Source organism: Arachis ipaensis, chromosome B10 (assembly GCF_059453495.1).
Source record: "Arachis ipaensis isolate K30076 ecotype BB chromosome B10, ASM5945349v1, whole genome shotgun sequence".
Classification (NCBI taxonomy): Eukaryota; Viridiplantae; Streptophyta; class Magnoliopsida; order Fabales; family Fabaceae; genus Arachis; species Arachis ipaensis.
In genome coordinates this window covers 127002961-127030586 of record NC_142435.1, presented here as the reverse complement: position 1 = coordinate 127030586, position 27626 = coordinate 127002961, and the positions used below count along the sequence as shown (strand labels likewise).

Below are 27626 nucleotides of genomic sequence, written 5' to 3'. Positions count from 1 at the left end.
TATGGTCGGGTTGCCTCCCAACAAGCGCTTCTTTAATGTCTTTAGCTAGACTTTACTGTACTTAACTTAGTACCAGTGTTGAGCCTCCTGGCTTTATATCTCCTTCAAGGTAATGTTTAACTCTCTGTCCATTGACAGTGAACCTATTTTTAGGATCTTTACCTTGAAGTTCTATGTGCGTATAAGGTGATACACTAGTAATCACATAGGGTCCCTTCCAACAGGATTTGAGTTTCCCAAGAAATAATTTGAGTCTTTAGTTGAAGAGAGAGACCTTCTGTCCTAGTTCAAAGACTCTGGAAGATATTTTTTTGTCATGCCATCTTTTTGTTTTTTCCTTATAGATCCTTGCATTTTCAAATACAGCTAAGCAGAATTCATCCAACACATTTAGTTGGAGCAGCCGTTTCTCTCCTATTGCTTTAGCATCAAGGTTAAGGAATCTAGTAGCCCGATAGGCCTTGTGTTCTAGTTCCACTGGAAAATGACAGGATTTCCCATATACCAGCTGATATGGTGAAGTTCCAATGGGGGTTTTGAAAGCTGTTCTGTATGCCCACAAAGCATCATCAAGCTTTCTAGCCCAATCCTTTCTATTGGCGCTTACTGTCCTTTCTAGGATTTGCTTTAGTTCTCTATTTAAAACTTCATCTTGCCCATTAATTTGGTTATGATATGGTGTTGCTACTTTATGGCAAACTCTGTAATGGCTTAAGACAGAATCCAGCTGTCTGTTGCAGAAATGTGTACCTCCATCACTAATTAGTGTCCTAGTGACACCAAATCTGCTAAAGATGTTCTTTTGGAGGAACTTCATTACTACTCTAGTGTCATTAGTGGGTTTTGTTATTGCTTCAACCCATTTAGACACATAGTCTACTGCCACAAGGATGTAGGTGTTTGAGTATGAAGGTGGGAAGGGTCCCATGAAATCTATACTCCATACATCAAACAGCTCAATCTCTAGGATTCGTTGCTGAGGCATGCCGTGACCATAAAGGAGATTGCAAGCCCTTTGGCAACTATCACAGTTACGGACAAACTCTCTAGAGTCCTTAAAGAGAGTAGGCCAGTAAAAGCCACTTTGGAGAACCTTGGTGGCTGTCCGCTCACCTCCAAAATGTCCTCCATAGTCTAAGCAATGGCAATGCCATAGGATTCTCTGTGCCTCTTTCTCAGACACACACTATTGGATTATTCCATCCGAGCATCTCTTAAAGAGATATGGCTCATCCCACAAGTAGTATTTTGCATCATGCATGAGTTTTTGGGCTTGCTGCCTGTTAAACTCCTTGGGAATGAACCTTATGGCCTTGTAGTTTGCAATGTCTGCAAACCAAGGTGCTGTCCGAATGGAATAGAGTTGCTCATCTGAAAAGGATTTGGATATGTCAATGGAGGGAGGAGAAGTCCCTGCTACTGGTTCAATCCTAGACAAGTGGTCATCCACTTGATTTTCTGTTCCCTTTCTGTCTCTAATTTCTATATCAAACTCTTGCAGGAGTAATACCCATCTTATGAGTCTGGACTTAGAGTCCTGCTTAGTGAGAAGATACTTTAGAGCGGCATGGTCAGTATAGATAATGACCTTAGATCCTACTAGGTAGGATCTAAACTTGTCAATGGCATAAACCACTACAAGTAGCTCATTTTTTTGTAGTTGTGTAATTCTTCTGCGCATCATTTAGTACACAACTAGCATAATAAATGATATGCAGAAGCTTGTCATGTCTCTGCCCCAGAACTGCGCCAATGGCATGGTCACTGGCATCACACATTAGTTCAAATGGCAAGTCTCAGTTGGTGCAGAGATGATAGGAGCAATGACAAGCTTGGTTTTCAAGGTTTCAAAGACATGCAGGCATTCTTGGTCAAAAACAAATGAAACATCAGTGGCCAAGAGATTACACAGGGGTTTTGTGATTTTAGAAAAATCTTTTATGAACCTCCTGTAAAATCCTACATCTCCTATGAAACTTCTGATTGCCTTGACATTAGTAGGAGGAGGCAATCGTTCAATCACTTCCACCTTACTTGATCTAATTTTATCCCCTTGTTTGAGATCTGATGTCTGAGAACAATGCCTTCAGTTACTATGAAGTGGCATTTCTCCCAGTTTAGAACTAGGTTTGTCTCTTGGCATCTTTTCAAAACTAGGGCCAGATGATCATGGCAGGAGTCAAATGAGTCTCCAAAAATAGAGAAGTCATCCATGAACACTTCAAGGAACTTCTCTACCATATCAGAGAAGATGGATAACATACATCTCTAAAAAGTGACAGGTGCATTGCACAGGCCAAATGGCATTCACCTGTAGACAAACACGCCAGATGGGCATGTGAATGTTGTCTTCTCTTGATCTTGTGGATCTACTGCTATTTGATTGTACCCAGAATATCCATCCAGAAATAATAAAAAGCATGCCCTGCTATTCTTTCTAGCATTTGGTCAATAAATGGTAAAGGAAAATGATCCTTCTTGGTGGCGTCATTGAGTCTTCTATAGTCAATGCACATACGCCACCCTGTAACTGTCCTTTTGGGGATCAGCTCATTCTTTTCATTATGAACTACTGCCATACCTCTTTTCTTGGGAACAACATGGACAGGGCTCACCCAGGGGCTATCAAAAATAGGATAAATGATCCCAGCCTCATAGAGCTTAGTGACTTCCTTCTACACTACTTTCTTTATAGCCGGATTTATTCGCCTTTGTGGTTGCACCACTGGTTTGGCGTTATCTTCCAGTAGGATTTTGTGCATGCATCGGGCCGGGATGATGCCCTTAAGGTCACTTATAGTCCACCCAAGGGCGGTCCTATGTGTCTTAAGCACTTGAATTAGTGCTTCTTCTTCCTGTGGCTTTAAGACAGAGCTTATGATCACAGGATAAGTATTTTCGTCTCCCAGAAATGCATATTTCAGGGAAGATGGTAATGGCTTGAGCTCAAGCTTTGGAGGCTTCTCCTTTTCCTTAGGAATTTCCAAAGGATCCTCCAAGGCAGGCTATTCATCAATAAGGATGTCATTTAGCCTTTCCTTGAGACTTTCAGCCATGTTTACTTCTTCCACTAGGGAATCAATGAGGTCAATGCTCATGCATTCCTTTGGGGTGTCTTGATGCTGCATGGCTTTTACAGCATTCAGTACGAACTTTTCCTCATTAACTCTCAGGGTTACTTCCCCTTTTTCAGCATTAATGAGGGTTTGTCTTGTAACTAGGAAGGGTCTCCCTAGGATAAGAGATGCACTCTTGTGTCCTTCCATGTCCAACACCACAAAGTCAGTGGGAAAAGTAAAGGGTCAAACCCTAACAATCATGTCTTCAATTACGCCTGATGGTATATTAATAGAGCCTTCAGCAAGTTGAAGACATATGCGGGTTAGTTTGACTTCATCAGTCAAGCAAAGCTTCTTTATTAATGAAGCAGGTATTAGGTTGATGCTTGCTCCAAGGTCACATAGAGTTGTCCTTGTACAAGCATCACCTAGAGTGCATGGTATCATAAAGCTTCCAGGATCCTTAAGTTTCTCCGGTAAGTTGTTTTGAATGATTGCACTGTACTCTTCAGTAAGGAGGATTGTTTCTGTCTCTCTCCAATCCTTCTTATGACTTAAGATGTCCTTCAGGAACTTAGCATAAGAAGGTATATGTTCAAGAGCCTCTGCAAAAGGGATCTTGATCTCTAGGGTTCTGAGATAATTCGCAAAGCGGACAAATTGTTTATCTTTTTCCTCTTAATGGAGCTTCTGAGGAAATGGCATTTTAGCCTTATACTCATCAACTTTAGTTGATGAAGGCCGAGTTCCATGTATGTTGGAAGAGGGGTTACTAGCTTGCTTAGGAGGGTTGCTATTAGTATGTGACTGGCCTCCCTTGCTTGGGCGTTCAACGCCCATGTTGCTGCCCCCTTCCTGGCGGTCAACGCCAGGGGCATCATTCCCTTGTGGGTGTTCAACACCAAGGGTGCTGCCTCCTTGGGCGTTTGAACACCCAGTCTCTGCCTTTTCCTGGCGTTCAACGCCAACAGTGATACCTCCTTGGGCGTTTGAACGCCCAGAGTTATCTTGTGCAGAGACCTGGTTATCCTCTGTCAATTGTGCTTTTCCTATCCTCCTGTTGTTCTGAGGTTGGGTATTCAAGGTTTTCCCACTCCTTAGTTGAATGGCTTGGCATTTCTCTGTTATTTGCTTAGATAACTGCTGCCTTGTTTGATTCAGCTGGGCTTCTGCATTCCTATTAGAAGCCTGAGTTTCTCACAAAGCCTCTTGTAGTTCCAGTAGTTGCTGGGCAAGGGCATGCAATTACTGAGTCAATGGACCATCTGGCTCTGAAGGGTTAGGTTCAGTAGATATGGCCTTAACCTCTCCTTTCATAGAAGTCTCAGCAGCTAAGGACAGATGCTAATTAGTGGCAACTGTCTCAATAAGCTAGCGAGCCTCTTTAATGATCTTTCTCATGTGTATGGAACCACCAGCAGAGTGGTTCAAAGATATTCTAGCCATGTCTGAAAGTCCATAATAGAAGATGTCTAAATGTATCCATTCTGAAAATATTTCAGTGGGACATTTTTTTAGCATCCTTCTATACCTCTCCCAGGCATCATAAAGAGATTCATTATCTCCTTGTTTGAAGCCTTGGATGTCCAGTCTCAGCTGGGTCATCTTTCTTGTAGGAAAGTATTGATTTAAAAACTTTACTAACTGTTTCCAAGTTTTCAAGCTAGCTTTAGGCTGGTTATCCAACCACCTCTTTGCTTGGTCCTTTACAGCAAAAGAAAAGAGCAATAGTCTGTAGACATCTTGGTCTACTCCCTCATTGTGTACTGTGTCAGCAATCTTTAAGAAATCTGCCAAGAACTCAGTAGGTTCTTCCTGTGGAAGACCTGAATACTGACAATTTTGCTGCACAATAGTAATGAGTTGAGGGTTTAGTTTAAAGTTACTTCCTCTTAGGTGAGGTATGCTAATACTTCTTCCATAGAAGTCAGTAGTGGGATTTGTATAAGATTCCAGAGTTCTGCTGAACTCTTCATTCCCATTTGGGTTCATGATGAAGAAAGGTAGAAGAAGAAAAAGAATGTGGGATAAAAATAAATTTTTTTTTCAAAAATTAAAAAAATAAATAAAATAAAAATAGAAAACTAATTCAAAAATAAAAGGAATAATTAAAAATTTTGAAACTTAGAAGTGAGAGGAATTAGTTAGTAAGTTTTGAAAAAGAACAGAGAGAAGATAAGTAACTAATTAGAAAAGATTTGAAAACAAAATAAGATATAAGACTAGAAAAGTTTTGAATTTAAAATTTAAAATTAGAAAAGATAAGAAAAGATAAGATAAGTTAGGTAAGACAAGATAGGGAAGTTAAGAGAAGATAAGTTTTTAAATTAAAAAGATTTGAAATTTAAATTTTAAATTTGAAAATTAAATTTTGAATTTTAAATTTTGAAATTTGAATTTTAAACTTTGAAATTTGAATTATAAATTTGAAATTTTTAATTTTTAATTTTGAAAAAGTAAACAAGATAAGATAAAGATTTTAAAAAGATTTAAATTTTGAAAAGGTTTAATTTTTAAAATTTAAAATTTAAATTTTGAAATTTAAATTTTGAAATTTGAATTTTAAAATTTGAATTTGAAATAAGATAAGATTTTTTAAAAAGATAAGATTTTTTTGAAAAGATTTGATTTTAAAAAGATTTGAATTTTGAAATTTAAAAGTAAGATAAGATAAGATAAAAGTTTTAAAATAAAAATCTGAATTTTTTTAATGTAAATTTCGAAAATTCAATTAAAATAAAGATAGAAAAGATATTTTTTATTTTTGAATTTAATGAGGAAAGAGAAAAACAAGTAAAAGACACAAAACTTAAAATTTTTAGATCTAGGAAGAGTAATTTTCGAAAATTTGAAGACAAACACCAAAAAGAAACCAAACTTAAAATTTTTAAGATCAAAACAAAAAGAAAAGTACAAGAACACTTTGAAGATTAAAAAAAATACCAAGAACAAGACTCAAGAATTTTAAAGAACAAAAGAACTTGCAAAAGACACCAAACTTAAAATTTTGAAACCAAGAACAAAATTTTCGAAAATTATAAAAGAAAAACACAAGAAGACACCAAACTTAAAGATTTGACACAAGATTTAACCAAAGAAACTATTTTTGAAAAATTTTTAGAAAAAAAGACTCAAAGTTTCGAAAATTTAACCCAGAACAAAAACAAAAGACTCAAACTAAGAACAAAGATTAAACAAAGAAAAGAAAAATATTTTTGAAAAAAGGTTTTTAATTTTTTGGAAAAAAAGAAAAATAAAATAAAATACTCTTGAGAAAATCAAAGACAATACCTGATCTAGGGAACAAGATAATCCGTCAGTTATCCAAACTCGAACAATCCCCGGCAACGGTGCCAAAAACTTGGTGTACGAATCCCCACACTTCGTATAACTATACCAGCAAGTGCACTGGGTCGTCCAAGTAATGCCTGAGTGAGTCAGGGTCGATCCCATGAGGATTGTGGTTTGAAGCAAGCTATGGTTATCTTGCAGGTCTTAGTCAGGCGGATAGAAGAGTTATTGGATTTGATTGTTTGATAGAGTGAAAAAGGTCTAAAGAAAAGGGTATAAAATACTTTGTGAATGGAATTATACTCAGGGATAAGAAATTGGTTAAGATTTGGAGTTGCTTTGTCTTTCTGGATTAACTCTGGTATTACTGTCTTCTTCAATTGTGAATAATTTCTTCTATGGCAGATTGTATGTAATTGACGCTGGTTTGAGCAGCCGCCAATACTTCTCCAGATCTGAACCCAAGGGTTAGTGCGGATCCATTCTGATTGAGGGTGAAGCTTCTGCACTTCATTCTCCTTGGTGATCCTACTTAAAACGCCACAGACAAGGTTGAATCTTCCAGATCAGAGGATGTTGCGTCTTTGGGTTCTAGCCTTTACCACAAAGACCCTAATCTCCCCATAAATCGGCTGAACTGGTGTCTCGAGAAGTCCCCAACGAAGTTGTGGATTAGCCGTCTAAGATATGCATAATCAAGCTGGTGGTTCATCATTGTCCGATGAAAGATGCACTCTGAACCCATGTAGAATGTGATAACCTTATGCCAGTTCAACGCATTCATATTGATGAAGAACGAATATACATCTTAGAATAGAGAATCAAACATGGATTAAAGAGGAACAGTAATCTTTTATTAATCCATAAAACTCAGCAATACTCCTCCCCTCAACCTAAGAGGTTTAAAAACTCATACTGATAGAAAATACAATGTGAAAAATGAAATTATGGTAAATGATGGGCGAAGATCCTTAACAAAGAGTGGTCTTCTACTTTAAATACTAAACGAATGACTAGTAAGGGTAAAACAGTCTTTTTAGTGCTAAAATCAACTTATGGGTCCCACTTAGTGAGTGTTTGGGCTGAGCATTGATGAGATCCACGTGCTAGGAGTCCTCTAGGGTGTTGAACGCTGACTAGGGGGTCCTCTTTGGGCGTTTGGACACTGGTCTCCTCCTTTGGGCGCTGGACGCTTGGAATGGGGTAGGAGACTGGTGTTGGACACCAGTTTTTGGCCTTTTATTCTAAAGCAAAGTATAAATTATTATACATTGCTGGAAAGTTATGGAAGTCATCTTTCCATAGCCATTGAGAACGCTCCAATTGGACTTCTGTAGCTCCAGAAAAGCTCTTACGACTGCAAGGAAGTCAGATCCGAACAGCATCTGCAGTGCTTTCTTTGTCTCTGAATCAAACTTTTGCTCCAGCTCCTCAATTTCAGCCAGAAAATATCTAAAATTGTACAAAAATATACAAACTCAAAGTAGAATCCAAAAATGTAAATTTAACACTAAAACCTATGAAAACTTAATAAAAAATAAACAAAACATGCTAAAAACTATATAAAAACAATGCCAAAAAGCGTATAAAATATCCACTCATCAAGGTTCACCATGTGGAAGCACCGGGACAACATGTGGGGGCATGTTACGTCAGCCTTTCAGAGACTCCAAGCAGCTTTCATAGAGATTCGTTGCACGTTTACAAGGTATTCTAGCAGCTTTTGCAACTCGAAAAAGGCGTGTTGATAGTGTCTGCATGCAGGGGAACATGACAGCTCCTTTCTCCGAAAACACGCAAAACAAGATTACAAGATCTTTAAATTAAGCTCGACCACCCTCTTTGTTGCATGTAAACAGTGAAGTGAGTATCGAATTAGTTTAGAAGAGAGGGAGTGAATGCGAGAGAAGAATTCCAGCGGTGAACAAGAAGAGAGTTAGTGGCTTCTTGAAAAAAAATGTGATTATACATAAAAAAAAATATATAAGTTTGTATTTATCAAAAAATGGTACGTGATTATACTATAGACGAGGAATATATATTATCAATTATTTGGATTATTCTGTTTATATAAATTGATTAATTTTGCTTATTTTTTGTATTTAAATTTTATTCATTTTAATTAATATTATTTTTAGTGTTAGCATCATATGATGATATAGCATTGTTATTTTAGCATTAGGGTTTATAGCATTATTATTATAGCCTCAGCAACTATGTCCGAGTCCAACTTGAAATGATCCTGTGAAATCGTTCCTATAGTGCACGTGTGCCTGCCATTGTATCTCCGTATCTCCCAACAATATTTTTTCTATATCAAGTTTGCTCAGATAAGCCAGTCGTACTCATGACCATACGTCTTGCATTTAGCATAGAACATCTATGGATCAGACTCATAAACATTGTAGTCGACTCTTCTAGAGATAGTATAACTCCTAATTGCTGCGACGACCGATTTTCTAGAACTTTATTCTATTATGATCCTGAACTCCCCGTCCCCAGGATCAGCAACACCTACACAAAAAATAAATCATCATTCATTGATCCATCAAAAATATAAATTAAAAAAAGCGTATTACTCACTCTTCACGTACCTATATTTGCATATTCGGAGAATTCCGGTGCATGCATGACATCAAGATCCAAGTTATGCATAAAAGATGAAATGTCCATCGGTTGACTGACTGCAGGAGGATCGGAACTACTGCATTTTTAATTGCTACCTCACCTCCCACATCACCATCCTTGTCCTCGTCGCCGACCTCATAAGTAGCTTTGAAGTCCTCTTCACTATCACTGTTCATTCTTTCGTACACTTCAGCTCTATCATCTTCTATATCTGAATCATGTTGAATGTTATCTTCCTTTATATTGACATACAGCTCAATCTTTGGCTGTTGCACCTGAGTTTGTCGGTGAATATGAAACATATGCTACATACTTCGTTCGTCAAAAATCGACATAATATCAAACTGTATTAGACCACCAAATACTATAACGGGATTCCGATAAAGAATATTACTCACTTTTTTCAACATATCGTTCTCCATGCTTTGACAGAGATCGTTTTGAAACTCTACGAACGTCATGATGGATAGAACTACAAATGAAAACAAATTCTCATACACAAAAATCACTTCCTCACGAGTATTTCGTATAATCTCACAATTGTGATACACCACCAAATTTGCGGTACCTTTCATCATACCACAAACATACTCAAACATCTCTTCTCTTTACAACAAAATGGTACCAAGCTTCGCTTTATATAGGACGAGCACTCAGTACGCCCTCCATATATTGCAACACTAACGAATCATTATGTGACATGTATGCAACACGCCCCCACATGTTGAAAACATGCCTTTTACATGCTGACTGAGTACACCTTCCACATGTCTTTGTCTTACCTGACACATCCACCTCTTTGCAATTACACCAAACACCCCATTTCCAACAAAAATACCACCAATATTTCCATAATGAAAAATCAGCTGCATATTTCTAGTGTTTTGTATGATGTCAAATTTTTCAATTATTTAATATAAAAATAAAAGACCCACCTTACCTTAGTCTCTCTCACGTTTTAGACAATTTAAGCACTACCATAAAATTTTCCTTTATTTCTTTCACATCTCTCAAAAGTATAATGTCATTTAAAGGTACAAGATCGAAAACAACAAACAGCATCAAATATATTATTCTGGCATAATAATCAAATCCTAGTTAATTTCAGACGCTTGCCTTGGAGCATGCAAGCTCAATCTTCTTGGCCATGAACTGAAGAGTGGAATCTATGTAAGAATTGAGATCTTTGAAACTCCAAGATTCCATTGGATCACACACAAAGCTCCACTCGATCTTGCAACCTTCCAATGATGAAGGCACAACCTTGATTGTGCCCACATAGTTCTTGAAGCCCAAGTTGCCATCAACAACATCATAGGACAAACATCGTTGACCTTGGTCAACGGCAAGCAGCCTCTCTTTGACCCACAACACATGATCATCTTTAGGAGCGGAAGCACAATAGCGTGTGGGGCCAGGGTGGCCTTCAACACTCTCAACTTGGTAGCAAGTGTCTATTGGGATCAAGTTGTGTAGGTTGAAGAAATCCTCTAGTAAAGGCCATGTTTGATTTGCACTTGTGCTTTGAAGCTCAACAATAGATTTGCCTTCCCATTTTGATGCCTTTGACTCTTCTGCCATATCTTCAATGGTGTAATGTGAGAGAGAGAGAGAGAGAGAGAGAGAGAGAGAGAGAGAGAGAGAGAGAGAGAGAGAGAGAGAGTTGGGATGGAATCTTTTGAAATGTGGGTGCTGAAGGAATTAATAGCTGAGAGAGAGTTGGGATGGAATCTTATTGAAATGTGGGTGCTGAAGGAATTAATATAGCATAGCGGAAACAGCAAACTCTTGCAACCACTCATTAAAGAATCTAAGATCTAAGAAAATAATATTTTGTCTCTTTTGTAGCTGCTAAATTTTATGGTGTTTATAATTTGATGTTTAATTTTTGTTTAATTTATTTTTATAATAAATTTTAAATATTTAATAATTATTTATTTTTATATTTTTTAAATTAAATCTCTACCATATTGTTTACAATTTTATAAATGTTACTGCCAATATTTTGTTTGTTTACACTTATAACCAACCCTAATCAATTCTTCATTTTTTTTCTAGTAAAACTATTGCCGTGTTGGTCTCTTATCGTTCTTCTTATATTTTTTAATTTTTAATATATATTAGACAATTGATTATATTTTAGTAATATTATTTGTTTTAAACGACTCTAATAATAATTTATTTTTTAAAAAAAGGAGAACAAATATAGTATGTATTTATTATTTTAATAAAATCTTTTTATTCGAGAATAATTTTATTTTTGCACATAATTAATTTCTGCTATTATTAAGAATTTCTTTTTAATTTTTTCTTAGACTCACTTTTCATTTTGGAAGCCTTTCAGATAAAAATATCAAAAACAAACTTTTTAAGATATTTTTTAATAATTAAAATTTAACATATATAATTGATCAAATTGTGTTATTTTTATTAAAATTAGATCGGATAAATCAGTTTAGCTAGCAAAAAATCAAAAAATTAAATTTTGAATCGGTCTAAATTAATATTTTTTTTATAAAAAATGATTACAATTCTCTATTATAAAAAATAACTAAAATACTCCTATTATATATGTATATATTAATTTTGAAAATTCTAAATCCTAATCCTATCACGACAAAAAATATTGTAGTTATTCCTAAATCCTAATCCTATTATATATTATATAAGGATTTTGTAGTTATTTTTATAAAAAATAATATTAATTTAGACCAATTTAAAATTTGATTCACAATTTTCTCGGTCAAATTAAATTGTCTAACCTAAGTTTGATAAAAAATAATACGATTTAATTAATTAAATATATTAAATTTTAATTATTAAAAAATATTTTTAGTAAAAGATTTTTAAAACATTTTTATCTGAGTAGTTCTTTTTATTTTAGGCCATTGTTATCAAAAGGAAGTGAAAAAAAATCTACGTGTACGTAACCTAAATTTGTAGCAAATGAATATTTTAAAGGTCTTTGCTGGGTTTAATTTCTCATATGGCGGATCTGATTATTAAGAAATGTCCTCATCTTTGAGAATGTTAAATTGTTAATGCTGACCCTTTATATATGTTCTTGCCTTGGCACAAAGTCTCTACAATAGTAGTACACTGGACTTATGAATGCTGCTCTCTAATGCTTTGTTTGATTGAGAAAAGAAAATGTAAAGCAAGAAAAAAAAATGAAAATAAAAAGGAAAAAAGTATATTTTTTTTCATTAATGTGTTTGGATCAGGAAAAAAGAGAACATTTGAGAAGAGAGAAAGTAAAAAACATGTACAATGACATATATAACTTTATTACACGAAAAATAATAAAATATAAATTTTACATGTATTTTATTTCAATTACACCTAAAAAAGTTATAAAATAAGTTTATAACAATTAGTTTTAATTATCTATTAATTGTAATCTATTTATTCATATTATTATTACTTTTTAAAAGTAATTTATCAAAATTAATTTTTGAAAGATAAATTTTAAAAGGATGTAACATTTATATTTAATGAATCAAATTAAAAATAAATTTTAATAAATACAAATAACAATAATTATTTTAATAAAATAATTTTTAAAATTTAAAAAAACTATAATATATATAAATATAAAAATATATTTATATTTTTTTTATATATATAAGGTTATATTGCAGAGGATATGGACAAAATTTGTGTTTGAGTTTGTTGAGTTTAATAAATACTAATAATTTTTTTGGTAATGACAAACATCATTTTAATTGAGTTATAGTCGCTAAAAGGATTTTGATGAAATTATTTAGTGTTGTAGGTCCAAATCACTCTTCATTAGTGGAGGCCAGACAAAAGGAGCAATCAGCCCATTGTGTTGTTACTTGGACAAGATCAACAAGGTTAATGGCAAGTGGATCAAATCTATCCTCAACCATAATTAAGTTGGGTTGGTCTAATAGTTAGTTCACTAGTTTACTTAAGCAAATATCGGGAGTTCGAATCCTGCCTTGTATATGCAGTAATTCATTGGCCAACGGCAAACCCTTAAATGGAGCTCAGTATCGCAATGGATTAGTCTTTGACCTGTCAGACTAAAAAATACCGTGGGAAACCAAAATAAAAAAAATCTATCCTCAACCATAACCAAATTCATTAGCATCATGAAAAAGAAAAAAAAAATGTGCTATTGTTATTGCACAATTCGAGTAAAGCAATTAACCAAAAAAAAAGGTGCTTCACTCTTTCATTAAGAACTAAATTAAAAATAAAAAAAAAAAAAAAACAAATTTTGAAAATTATGTCAAATCAAATAAAAATTGAAAGCAATTTGCTCAAGTTAAACTAAATCAGAAGAAAAAGATAAAATATTTTTAATAATATACAATTCAATTACTTGTTGAATCCTCCTTCTTTCTGTATATACAATTTTGGATAACAAAAGAAAAATAGAGTTTACTTTCTTCTACTGAATTAATGGTTAATATTAAAACTTAAGACTAAAACACAAGATTAAAGATTTGAATTTGGTAAACTGATTAAAAAGGCCAGATCAATAAAATTATTGATACTTATCTCTCTTCTACTGTGCTTAACTCTAATCTCAAATTCTTAATTTTTCGGTCTAATTAAAGAAAAGAAAGGAAGGACATCATCTGGTTCAAATTAAAGAATGGCAATTCGAACCGACACACTCCACCTCGCCCTGCTTCAAATGGGGCGGATTTTTTCAACAATTGACCGAGTATGAGATAGTTTTGGGTCCACTTGATGTTTTATTTGGATATGAAATAAGTATGGATAATAGTTGCCTTACCCCATTAATAATAATAATAATAATAATAATAATAATAATAATAATAATAATAATAATATATTAAAAAATAAAATAAAGTCAGTATTAATACTAGTTTAAAGGATACACTTTTCAGTCTTTTCATCCACACTCAGAAATTCTACTACATTGTCTTCCTGTTTCTCTCGTCCAATCATCTTCTAAGTATCCTTTCTTCTTATTTTAATGTATTGTGAGACTATTTATATCTTATGTGTTATTATAAATAATTTAAATTTGTCTTTATGTTTAATTATATCTATAAAGTATTTAATCATATTTAAAATTTTATTAATTAGTTCAATTTAATTTATTTATTTTTATGTTTTAGATTTTTCTAAAAAAAAAACTATAAAGCAATTAGGTTCTGAGACGAAATGGGACAAAACAAGTAAAGGGCAGGTATATACTTGCGAATTTGAGTATGGGTCAAAAATTAAAATACCCGTGAATATTGGAGCGGATAATAAAACAATGGATCAAAACAGGTATAAATATTTAAATACCTGTGCCGTCTTATTCTACTCTATTGCCATTTTTAATTTAAATTAATTAAAAATATTTAATTTAAAACACTTCTAAAAATTTGTGTTTTAATGTCAATTTTATTATAAATTTTTTATGTGAAACTATAATTTAGTATTGAATTATTATCACATAATTAGATAATTTGACTTTGGACCATAATTATAAATACTAGTCATACCGGTCAGATTGAAAAATCGGTGAATCGGCCTTAGGATTGGTCTTGACAAAGTATAGGTTCGGATAAGGATAAGAATCGGTGAGAATTAGTTTGACTCGTTCGGTTTTAATAAAATCGGTGAACCGACAGATTTTAAATATTCGGACCGGTTCAATATTAAAAAAAAAAAACTAACCCACTGTCCCAATAGGGCTGGAAGTGAGTCGAGCTGAGTCGAGCTAGACCAAGCTCAAGCTCGACTCACGAAAATTGAGTTTGGCTCACGGCTCAACTCACTAACAATCGAGCCTATTTCTTAAGCTCAACCTTGCTCACCGAAAGCTCATAAGCCGGTTCGAGCTCACGAACTGGTTTAAATAATAGGAACATAATCTATAATTCTATATTAATAAATTATAACTTATATATATTAAAAATATTAATTTTATATATTGTGTATCTATTAATTATAAATTTTTTTTATTTATTTCCTACATCAAAATCATATAAAAAATAATCATAAAATTTTAAATAAGAACATTAATATATATAAGATTATATATTACTATTTTTATGTATATATATAATATTAAAAGTATAAATTAAATATATAGAGAATTTGTGTATTAATAATTTAATATATATATATATATATATATATATATATATATATATATATATATATATATATATATATAATCGAGTCAGTTCACGAGTTAATGAGATGAACTTATCTAAACTCAAGCTCGACTCATTTAATTTATGAGCTCAATTTTAGCTTTAAACTCGGCTCATCAGCTCACGAGCTCAGCTTATCGAGCTATTAACGAGTCGATCTCGAGCTGATTCATGAGCTGTCTTGACTCACTTCTAGTCCTAGTCCCCAACTCTAACCCAGTATCCCCCAACCCACTCTCTCATTCTCTCCCTCTGAAATAGATGTGCAAGGGGCATATAGCGGCTCAACCTTCTCAATTCCCACTCTCACAGCGCCGCTATCGCTGACACCGCATGTCGCTGGCTCCTCTGCGCCTTCACTGTTGTCGCATCGTCTGTACCTCCGTCCACGTCGCGTCGTGTGCCTCTCTTGTCGTCGTCAGTTTGCGCCTTCCTCTTCGTCTCCCGTGTGCGTCTCTCGTCGTCATCAGTCTGTGCCTTCCTCTTCGTCTCTCGTGTGCGTCTCTCATCGTCGTCAGTCTCCGCACGATCCTCCTCTCTGTTTTGCCGTGCTTGTTCTCCCTCTTCTCTTCCTTTACAGGTAAACTTTTTAATTTTTTCTTAATTATTCAATTACTGGATTATAATATGTTTAACTGATTAATACTAATTAATTGATTAACTGATGTTGATTAACTGATTCAATTGATTCTTGATTGTTGTTGATGATAATGTGTTGATTCTTAACAGATTATTCAAATTTTGTTGATACATTGCAATATATGTAGGTTTAGTAGTTGATTGATTTTTTTTCCTCTAATTAGTGGTGTTTAGGATTGATTTGTTGCTATTTTTATATTATTACCGTGAATTGAGATGCTGGTTTTATATTGTTAGTATTGTTTTTATATTGTTTTAGAAATTTATAATGTTGGACAGTGGATAAGTTATTGAACCGAATCAACTGGTTTAACTTGGGGTTCACTTGTTAAATTAGTGATCCAATAATTTAGTCTGTTTTATTATTGGTTCGATTCTGACAACTATATTTTAGATGGTATAAATGTAAAATTTAATAAATTATAATAAAAATTTGTTTGAATTGAATTTTTTAAGTGAAAAAAGTACTTTTTTAATAAAATATTTTTATTCAATTTAAAGTCTATTTGAATGTGTTTTAAAAAAATATTTTTATTAAAAAAACAAATTATTTACTTTTTCTAAAAACTAACAATACGTTATTATAAAAAAAAAAAAGAAATAAAAGATGTTTTTAATATTTAATTTTTTAAATTTTTTTTTTAAATATAAAATAATTTTTGTCCGTTAAATAATTTTTTTTAAAAAAAAATATGTTTTTAAAAAACTAATCCAAACTTATCCTAAAACAATTGTTAAAAATAAGTTTGACTTATTTGAAGGTCATGATTTTTTTTTTTTTTCGTTTTGGACAGACTCTAAAAAAGCAAAACTATTTTTAATTGGGCCGAAATCCAAGGTCCTTATGGACATCTCACTAGCATCACCCTTGCATTGTTTGTAAATTTAACTCTGTTGGGGAGCAAACTGAAATTAACGCATAGTTATTTCATCAGCCACGGTGCTTTCGCCCCCATATTTTTTTCTATTCTTCTCTCTCTCATGGCTGGTAGTGGTGGTGGTGGTGGTGGTTTGAAGCTGTTAGTAGGGTCAGCCATCAAGCAAGGAGTCACGGAAGCTCGGGCCCGAATCTTTGGCCACCAGCTGAACCCAACGGGCCAGAAATCGGCCCACAAGATTCTCCGTCAAAAGCTCTTCGGCGAGAAGGTAGCGCAATGGTACCCTTACGACATCAAAAAGGATGACCCTCTGGTCATGGCTCGTCAAGAACAAGAGTAAGTACCTTCTCTCTCCCTCATTACTTTCGCTCACACTCTGTTCCACACTTTAGTTCAATTTTCACAATGCCCACTATGTGTTTGTGATTTTGTCTCTGAAAGTTTTCGTTCTATTTTTTTGTTTTTGGGGTTTGATGTGATTTTTCAGCATGTGTGAATTAATGCGGTGTTCTTATTTTTATCAATGAAATAAATGGTGTTATAAAGTTTTTTGTTTTTGACTTATTAAAAAAATAAATTATTAGATGGGGCTATAGTTTTTGAATGGTTCATGTAATCAAAGTATTATAAAAGGTCATTACATGAGTTATTAGTTGGTTAATATTAACGAGTTTTCAACAATGACTTACTTATAGATTTTGATATTCTTTAGTCTAACCAGGTGTACATTTTGTAGCTGCTACTTAACTTCATGTATCTATATCAGTCAATATTAGATGGATCAACTATTTCTGTACCTTGATCTGTTTGGTTGAGGTTATTTAAGTATGGTGAATGAGCTCCATTAATTTTGGATGTTGAGTGCAATGATGTGTAGTGTGGACAACAATTTCTGTATAATTTTTACACTACCTTAACTGCTTAACATTAAAAGTGAAAATTGATACTGTGAATAAATGAATAAATTTGATGTCACCATTTGATTGTTTGAGATTTTAATTCCCAAGGGAAAAATGTTATCTTCTTCCTTTGTCACATTTTTCAGATATTTGTGTTATCCCAATTAGACTATATATATCTGAGCTTCTTGTTTAAATAGAAATGACAGATGGCTAAACAATGCATCTCTTATTTAGTTTAAGCTTTTTTACAAGTTAATGAAGTTAGAAATGATCTTCTATCAATGATGGTATTTTTTTCTATTAACTTAGCTAAAAGTGCTCTACTTTTTCCTCAATATGCAAACTTATTTGATAGTTTAATCTAGCAAGGTTTGTGGCCTCCGTTGTGAAGTTGGCTGTGTTGTTTTGCACCAAAGTGCACTATTGTGATGCAAATTTATGAATGTCTAGGATTTAAGCATCTGCAATTTTTAAAGGATGCCCTTTAATCCTTGAATGTTACAATCAAAATCATTTATTATTCTTTTTTCTCTTTTATCCGTTATATCATGTTTTGGTATATCCTTGGACCAGATCAATGACATTGATTCAAAGATGGACCTTAAAGTGGGAGTGATAGATAAAAAGAACAAAATTATTTGCACTCATTCTAGGAATTTGATGATTATGTTATCTCGTTCTTTCTAGGCGTTTATCAAAACTTGAAATGTTGAAGCGACGTGGCAAAGGACCACCAAAGAAGGGCCAAGGCAGGCGTGCAGCCAAACGCAACAAATAAACTGCAGTTTACTTGTGGCTGGAATCATCACACACCGTTTACTGTTTCGGGTTAGACAACTACCTTTTGATGTATAAACTTTTAATTTGATTTCTTAAATTATAGAACTTGTCTTGCCTTTGTCCTCAATGTGAAATCTCTATAGAAAGTGGAAGACGTTAACCTAATAATCATTGCATATTTGTCCTTGTGCTAATTAACTATCCACATCTTGATTCAGTTTATCTTGGATGTTGGCTTTGAATGCAATCACGATGTATAAGCTACCTTATGTTACTCTCTTCTTTTTTCATACGGTGGATCACATAATTTATAAACTACAATTCGTACTGAATTTATAGTTCAAAAAGCGAGTGATGCAAAATTTCCAATGCAATATTGTGAAATACTTCCAAAGTGGCTGCAATGAACTAGTGGGTCGATGCTAACCTCTTTTCAATTAGGCCTATTATGGGTTCCTTGGATTTAGTGCTCTGCTATGTATGAATTGGATGTTTATTTGTCTTTGAAATCTTTGTTTAAGGAAATTCAATATTTCATGGGGAAAAAGTTGTATAAAATGGTTTCAATTCAACTCATACAACTCAATTCAATCCAATCCATCTTAAGAGCCGGCTCATTTAAGCTGGTAAAGAGGTTGGTCCGACGAATTTGATCTATTTTGACGGCCCAAACGTTAAGTAATGAACTAATGATGCATATCCCTATGAAAAGCTTAACATTGTCGTAATTTTTATTTCCAAAGTACCAGTTGAGCTTGGGGGCTCACATTCCTTTATTTTCAACTAAATTATATAACTCCTCTTATAATCAAAGCTCAACCTGACTCTTTCAAAATTTGTCATGTCAAAGGTTGGAGACTATGACCCAATTATTATAACTCGATCATAATCGATTACTGACTCAAAAGCAACGGTCATATTTTCGTTATAATTTGAAAATGGGTAAATATTTTATTCCCATTATAATTATTTATAACTCGATGGTCGAAGATTTGAAAAAATAAACAATTAGATGTCCACCAATAAATTGAAACTCCAAGAAGTTAAGGGCATATTATAAATCATAAATATTCTGCGAAGTTATTATTTTATTTTAACTGACTTGAGTGTTAGTGTTTTTTACTTATTTACAAGAATAAATGGTCAAATTAGTTTTTGAAAGATTATTTATTTTTTAAATTAGTCTCCAAAATTTTTTTTTAATCAAATTCGTTTTTCGAAAATTTTAAGTTAGTCATTTTAGTTCTTATGTTATTTCTGTTACTAACGGTGTCAAAGTTTATTGATGTGACATGTTAAGTGACATCACAATACACACTTAATAGTCTTAATTGGCGGCTAACATAGTAAATTTATGAAATTAGGTCATATAAACTCTAAATTGAGGAATTTCAATGCCTTAAGTTCTCTCCTCAATTAGGTTTTGATTTGATATAATTTCATAAACTTATCGTGTTAACAGTCAATTAAGACTCCTATATGTGTGTTGTAATATTATTTAATGTGCCATATAAACAAATTTTGACATCGAATAAAAGAAATGATAGAAGGACTAATGCGATTAATTTAAAATCTTTGAAGGACGAATTTGATTAAAAAAAATTTTGAGAACCAATTTGAAAAACAAACAATCTTTCAAGATAAATTTAAACATTTACCCTTATTTACAAGTAGTCACCCCTATTTTTTTATACCAAAATACACCTCATCTGTTACTATGCGTGTAAAAAGTAAGTGATATCAATAGACATAACCTACTTGTTTTATATTGTTCTAATAATAATAATAATAATAATAATAACAATAATAATAATAATGATAATGCACAACAATGTACAGAGATGTTGATCCATATTGGAAGCATATTAATTGGAACTTGGCTGCTGAAGACAGAAATAGAGAATTAGTTGTTGGAAGAAATCATGGTGCTGACCAAGTGAAAAAGACATGGCATTGTTGTCTGGTTTTCTATGCGGATCATATACGTGTTCTTGAAGTAGAAACCCAACAACATTAAAACCACACTGACACCAACTCATCTTTGTATATCAATAGTGTTTGTAGATCAGCATTCACTAATATTGATAGGACCACCATTTTAAATTTTAACACCCTGTACCTAGGTAGGTATGTTGCTTACAATTATTAAAAATATTTTGAATATTAAATAGGGCCACAAAATTCATTCGAGGGTAAAATAACTCATTTCAATGAAGAGATTATGTTCTCAGCTCGTGTAATTAAAGGTGATATGGCCGTTATAAGTCGGTTATAAAAAACTCGGCATATACGTTATAGGTCGGCTATTAAAATCATAACGGCAAATTAAAACATTATGATTTTCACAAGTTACCACTATAATTCAGTAAAAGACAACTTCGAATCACGAACTTTCCATATAAGAGAAAGAGAGGAATTCATTTTAAGGTAAGTTGAATATCAATTTAGAATAAGTTTATAAAATACTGACTTAACCATCGGAGTGTCTTTTGCAAGTATCTCTCCCTATTTTTATTCATTCTGCATCTAGGTGTATCTCTTTTGTATAAGAAGCTCGGAGCGGAGATAAAGAAGTTCGAAGTAAAAAGTTAAAAGATGAGTTATACCTCAATCATCAAGCAAGAACAAAAGGGTATATTGTTCTTTTATGAAATGTTAATAAATCTAATTAATATTAGTCAAATTCTTAATAATAAAATATTTTGATTATTTATATAAAAAAACAAATAAACATAAATTAACGGGTACTCTTCATATATCAATATCATTCTCTAGTATCAAGTATAATAAGGGAAGACCGTGAAATCTTCAACATATATAATACGCACACAAGACACTAACGCAATACATAGATAACCTATTAATATTAATGATCATATCATGGATCACTAGAAAATATGAAATTAAATTTCGACATTGATAAATTAAACATATAGAAAGTGGTAGAATATTGTATAACGAATCTTGTGTGTGACTATTTTCGATATGAACAAGCAGAAGACTTTTACCAGAAATTAAATAACATAATGGAATTCAGTTACTTAACAAACATATAATTATAAATGCATAATAGTACTAGTACTAGTCATGATGAGAGACTAAACAAAAGGCTAAAAGCTACATGGGATTCGTAATTGATACTATCATCATTACCGTAGGCCATGGTCGGAAATAAAATAAACAAAGTGCTCCAATTATACATGTTGCCTAGTGTTACTTTTACATCTAAGTTGGAAATTAAATATGGATAATGTAGGGATAAAGGAAAACTCACGCCTACCCAAAGTTTTCATTTGAAGCCTCCTCCTCCACTGTAATGCATTCATAATTAATAAATTAATTACTTATTTATAATAATTGTGTGCGTAATCTGTGACTGAGAGTCACTATTGCTTTTTCTTGACACATATCAATTATATTATTTCATGATTTTTATAATAATAATTGACAGATAAAAGAAAATATCTCACTAATTTATAATTATATTTTAAATTTTATATATTACACTAGTGATATCAAGTTTTCAACACATATATACCAAGGTGGGTCCACAAGACCACACTAACACAGATGAGTAATTGGGACCACTCAGAGGGGTAACAAAGTCGCCACCAGCAGTTTGGGTTGGTGGTTATACTCAGTTATACTATACATGTTCAACTTAATAATTCCAATCTAACTATTCTCAAGTTGGCCAAGGTAAACTCACTATTAAGAAGATCATTTTTAATGGTTATTTATTATATTTTTAATGATAATAAATATAATTACTAATATATTTATCCTAGATAATAGACGTCTTATATTTTATTATTAAAAAGTTTTAGTAGCAATTATATAATTATTGGTAATGACTTTTTTAATAGGCGCAAAAAAATATATAATTGTCATTCTTTTGTTTTTAAGGTAGTAGATTATATTTTATTAATTATTGAAAAATAAAATACAAAGATGTCCAAAAGCAGGACATCATAATAAAAAATAGGATTTTTTAAAACAATGTGTTGAACACATCCAATGGTGCATGGTTGAAAAACAAAGAAAAATCTTACAAAAAAATAATAATAAGTCAAATTGAATAAAACTAGAATAATTTATCTCATGGAGATGACGATCTAAACTGAAAATTTTTTGGATTTCATAGAACAACTTGACAGAGCTTGCAGACGACATTGAAGTAGATAATAACAAATAATAATGACAAATATATAATTGACGCAAAAATATAAATTAAATAAGATATATAATGACCATTATATTATGGGCAAGTTACATAATTAAAATGAATGGGTTTGGAATTTATCCAATTGCAATTTTCTTATAAAGAAGACATGTTTGCAACTTTTTTTACTTTATGTAAACTATTACTGTCTATAGTGGTTTTAACTTGAACATAATCCGTTACAGGTTAGCTGGATTAAGTAGGAAAAAGTATTGAGTAGAAACTGCTAGAGGCTGTGTAGCGGTTTATGAAGAAACATTGGTATGCATAATCTACGAAAGTTCTAACGATAGTTTATGTTTAGCTGGTTTGTTTATATATACAAGTGCAAGATAATTGAAAAGAAGTAGAGATATTTAAAGATCTAATTAATGGAATATAAATTAAAATACTATCTTTGACAATTTAAAATAAAAAGAAAATTTATTAAATAGATAAGAAATGTATTAGAAGCAAATAGGGGATTAATGTGGATTGGATTATTCAAAATTTTGATTCGATCCGCAATAAAATCATCGAATCGGATCCAATATCTATATTTTTTTTTATAATTTAGACCTGATCCGCACATTTACAAATCGGATATATTTTATAATAATTTTTTATTAATTTTTAAATATGCATGTTTAGTGTAGAATGATAAAGATCATTATAATAGTTAGTTACTTTACTTATTCAAGCTCCAAATAAATGATCATCACAAGATAATTATTTAGCATTATCTCTTAACTCTAATAATAATAATAATAATAATAATAATAATAATGCACATATATTATTTATTATTCAATATAATGTCTAGTTAAGTAGTTGATGAATCCAAAATTTAAAGTAGAATGAATTTCGTGTATTCTATGGGAGTTTAAAATTCTATGCTCGCCTTTTGTTATATTCCTCTATCTTTATTATTTTTTATTTTAAAGAAAAATAAGAGAATAGGACATAAACCTAATTTAAATGGAATTCAAATCTCATTTAATATTAAGTTATGTGTGAATTGACAACATATTCTACACACATCATATTTAGGAAAGCAAAACTCTATCCCATTTTAATTTGATGCTCATTAAAACCTTTAGCACCACACAAAGACAAGGACTTCTTCACAGACCTTTACTTTAATTAATATAAACAATTTTAAGAAGAAGAAAAAAGGGACATACAAAAGGAAAAGGAATATGTGCACACATATGAAAATGAATTAAATATTAACACAATGATAACAAAAGAAAATCCAATAACAAGGAAAGAGTAAAAGGTAGTTAAAAAAAAAAAAGAAAAAAAAAGTTTAAAGATAAAAGAAGGCATGTACAATAAAAATGTCATGATTAGTCTATCACTAGCAACCATATATTATATATTTATATAAATATCCAAAACATCAATAATAACAAAAATAACATCAATCTAAGTTCCTCCTTCTCCGGCCTTATCCTAGCTACCTTTTCTTCTTTCTTTTTTCTTCTTATTTGCTTTCCTTTAAATTCCTCTCCCCACAAACCAACTCTCTTCACTTAATTCCCTCACCTTGTCCTTATATATATATATACACACCTTATAACTTATTGTACCACATTATTAGCTTATTGTGTGTGTGAATGTGATAACATAGTAAGTCTATAATAACCCCTTATATATATTTTTTCTAGTACATATACAACACTACCAAGCTATAACATCATGAAACCACACAAATCCACATCGACACCACAATTCCCTAATAACGTGGCTGATATCACGTGCATGGACCAACCAATTGTGGCGGAGAAGGCTTGCAAAACGGTGCGTTTAATAGGCTTCCTTATCCAAAACGGAGTCTCCAAGAGTAACATCAACATGCAAGATTTTATGAGAAGGGGGAAGAGTATAGGGAAGTCGCTAAACAACGCCGTGGCGCGTCACCATGAAGCACTCACATGTCGTGGTGACGCGGCCACGGAGTTTGTTTCTCCTTTGGATTACCAGTTCAGCTGCAGCGGTAGCCCGCCGCGGCCGTCTTATTATGCGGCCAGGCGAAGGCTCTCCCCGATCGCTACGGTACATGGAGGGAGGCATTCCCCGCAGGCTCATAAGTTTGCGAGGATGTGTCGCGGCGGCGGGGAGAGCGATGCGCTGGTGAGGCATTACTATCCGGTGAGGAGGCGCGTGAAGATTGCAGCTGCGGGATCGCCGTCCGCGGCTTCTTCTTTGGCAGTGGAGGAGGAGAAGGAGGAGTTCCGGGTGGATGAGGCGGCGGAGGAGTTCATCGAGAGGTTTTATAGGGATCTAAGGTTGCAGAAATGGTTGGATCATTGTTGCTAGTATGTGTACGTTAGAATTTTGAGCGTCCACGTGTCAGTTGGTGATTGGACGTGTTCGATCGAGAGTTTTGAGGTTTAAGCTTTTCTTAATTAACATGTAAATTAATCTTTTACAAGCTTGTAGTGTAATATATAAAAGCAACATGTGTGAGTGGGTTTCGTAATTATTTTACATATGTTGAAAGATTAATTTACATGTTTAAAATAGATAGCTTTGTTCCAAATTAAAAATTCACCCTTCTCTTTAATTTTGAAGTGTTAGATCATTCGAAGTTGAATTCTGGAGGATGTATCTGATCTTTTAGCTAGGGGAAAAAAAAGAAGCTTTAATTCTTCCACTCACTTATATCATGTTTTCATGTTTTGATACTTTAATCATTTAAAACTAATTAAGATAAACACGTTATAACTAATAATAATTCTAAGTCATTCTCATATGTTTGTTCTTACTTTGTTTTCATTTTTTTTAATGTGAATTTGTATGTTATTTATTGAGGTAGACATATGTAGCAGCAGCAGCAGCGAATTTGCTGTTATTACCATGTAAGCATTAACTAATACGTTTAGCTTCTTATTTCTTAATATATAAGTTTTCGTAGTAAGAAACGGAAAAAATTAGACAGTTAATATCAGCTAAAAATACGTCAAGCCATGCTTTAGGGCAAAATATAAATAAAAAGAAACGATTAATGTGATGAGTTACATATCATGTTAAGTCAACAAATTAGATCAGAGTATTACCCATAGCAAATCCTTAAATGAGATTTAACTCTACAATGAATTAGTTCTTTATTTATTGAGTTGGAAGATTCTGTGCAAAAAAAAAAAAAAAAAATTAAAGAATCATGCATCTATGATTTATTTTTAAGTTGATGATAATGTAATTTAAAATTGACGATGTAGATAAAAACTTGTCATAATAACATAGTTATGTTTAACTTTCAAATATTTAGCTATTTTAAAATGAATGTCATAAATAATGTGAATATAAAACCTATTTTTACACATATATTTAATAATATGTATGTGTTTATATTTCAACCCATTAAAAAAGGGTTTAATTCAAGCACCCATCACTGTAAGAGAAAAACATTTTGTTAGCGAATACTGATCACTTCTACCTTTTTAACTATATTCATTTTCGTATAAAAAAAGATGCTAGAATAATTTACTTATTATTGGGAACATAGATTTCAAAAGTATTTGATAATGTAACTCTATCTCTTGAATTAATTAGTTTTCGGTATCATATTAGATACAAATAATTCTAATAGAATAAGAAAAAAAAAAAAATATATATATATATATATATATATATATATATATATATATATATAAAGTTTCTATTCTAGCACCACTTAAGAACTTCAAATTATTCAAAATAAATATATTATTATTATATTCCATGCATAGTAACTACTCAAACTCTAATTATTTTCAACAAGCTAGAAAAACCTTTGACTAAGACACTTCATCACACGACGAAATAAAATTGCGCAGGATCGGAGCTGGCTGTATGATTTGTAACACCCTCAATAATTTTAATTAATTTAGTTTGGTTTTCATTTTGCACAATATCCTACATAAATCAACAATATAACAATTGTTTGCATTGGTTGAATTGTTGAAATAGCAACACTAGTACCAATATACATATATCCCCTCTTGATTCTTAATAAATGAAAACAAGCTGAGCCAGTTCCAAGTAAAATCACACACAATTAAAACCTGTTGTAATGGGGCCAATATTTTTGCGTGTGTTGGTTTGGTAGTTTATAAATTGGGAGAAGCAGCTACTTACAGTAGTTGCAGTCATAAATCCCCAGAACGTGTCTCAGTTTATTATGTTAGTTGGTGTGTGTAAGAACTCTTTTCATAAATATATTTAACGAAAATGTACTGCCACCACTGCCAAACCCTTATGAGGTAGCTACGGAATATGATAGAACCAACACTAGTAAATAGTAACAATAAGAAACCAAAAAGCTAAGGTAGTTCATGTGGTGGAAAATTGATTGGGAGACAAGAATTGAAGCGGAATTGCAATAATAAAGGTAAAAGCTATAAGACATTGTCAATTATTCGATTATAATATCAATCATATATTATATGTACACTAAAATTAATGTTATTATAATATAAAATATATATTAAATATAAAATATATATTAAAAATAAGTTAAATATATATTAAAAATAAATCAAATAATATATATATAATAATTAATTTTAATAATTAATTTTAAAATATAAATAATATTTTTGTTATAATAAAACGATAAAGTTTGGTGTAATCATGAAGTTTGCATTATTCAGTAATAATGATGATGTAAAATATATATATAATTTAAGGTGTAATAATTAGTACTTTTTTGTATTTATATATGGGATTATGATATTATAAAATATATAATATGATAATGATATTGACTTGTATGATGATGAGCAATTGAGCATGCCGTTGTTGCTGCTAGCTAGTTAATTAATTGCGGCTTTCACAACGTCATTGCCACTAAAAAGGCTCTGTTGTTCGGTGGATGCTCTATGCAACGAAAACATTTTTTAGGAAGGAATATGTCTGATGAATAATTAGCGTAATACTAGAAAAACAAAAAAATAATTAAAATTTATTTTATTTAATATTTATTAATTATTATAATAATTAATAAATAATAAATAAAATAAATTGTGATTGTTTTTGATTGATTTTTTTATTATTAAATATTTTCGATAATAAGAATATAATACTTAAAATAATATTATTGTTTGATTAAA

At 32.0% G+C, this 27626-nt stretch overlaps 3 protein-coding genes across 3 annotated transcripts; 2 read left to right on the top strand and 1 right to left on the bottom strand.

Annotated features, from left to right (window-relative positions):
- Window positions 1-8498: 8498 nt before the first annotated feature.
- LOC107621686 (Polyketide cyclase/dehydrase and lipid transport superfamily protein) lies at window positions 8499-10731 on the bottom strand. Its single transcript, XM_088492334.1, has 2 exons — window positions 8945-10731; window positions 8499-8864 (listed from the first exon to the last, which is right to left on the bottom strand). Exon 1 carries the CDS (start codon window positions 10557-10559, stop codon window positions 10083-10085), a length of 477 nt encoding a protein of 158 aa, XP_088348460.1. The 5' UTR covers window positions 10560-10731; the 3' UTR covers window positions 8499-8864; window positions 8945-10082.
- Window positions 10732-16664: 5933 nt separating this feature from the next.
- On the top strand, window positions 16665-18603 carry LOC107621573 (small ribosomal subunit protein mS33). The gene is made up of 2 exons (XM_016323605.3): window positions 16665-16983; window positions 18237-18603. The coding sequence occupies exons 1-2, from the start codon at window positions 16751-16753 to the stop codon at window positions 18325-18327; spliced, it is 324 nt and encodes a 107-aa protein (XP_016179091.2). The 5' UTR covers window positions 16665-16750; the 3' UTR covers window positions 18328-18603.
- Window positions 18604-24049: 5446 nt separating this feature from the next.
- LOC107621771 (Avr9/Cf-9 rapidly elicited protein) lies at window positions 24050-25015 on the top strand. The gene has a single exon (XM_016323774.3). The coding sequence runs from the start codon at window positions 24232-24234 to the stop codon at window positions 24850-24852; it is 621 nt and encodes a 206-aa protein (XP_016179260.1). The 5' UTR covers window positions 24050-24231; the 3' UTR covers window positions 24853-25015.
- Window positions 25016-27626: the final 2611 nt, after the last annotated feature.

Excerpts from the sequence above, each read along its gene's own strand:
- LOC107621686 (XM_088492334.1), bottom strand. The coding sequence starts at position 10,559 with ATGGCAGAAGAGTCAAAGGCATCAAAATGGGAAGGCAAATCTATTGTT.
- LOC107621573 (XM_016323605.3), top strand. The coding sequence starts at position 16,751 with ATGGCTGGTAGTGGTGGTGGTGGTGGTGGTTTGAAGCTGTTAGTAGGG. Across the intron at positions 16,984-18,236 it reads ATGGCTCGTCAAGAACAAGA|GCGTTTATCAAAACTTGAAA; the intron begins GTAAGTACCTTC and ends CGTTCTTTCTAG.
- LOC107621771 (XM_016323774.3), top strand. The coding sequence starts at position 24,232 with ATGAAACCACACAAATCCACATCGACACCACAATTCCCTAATAACGTG.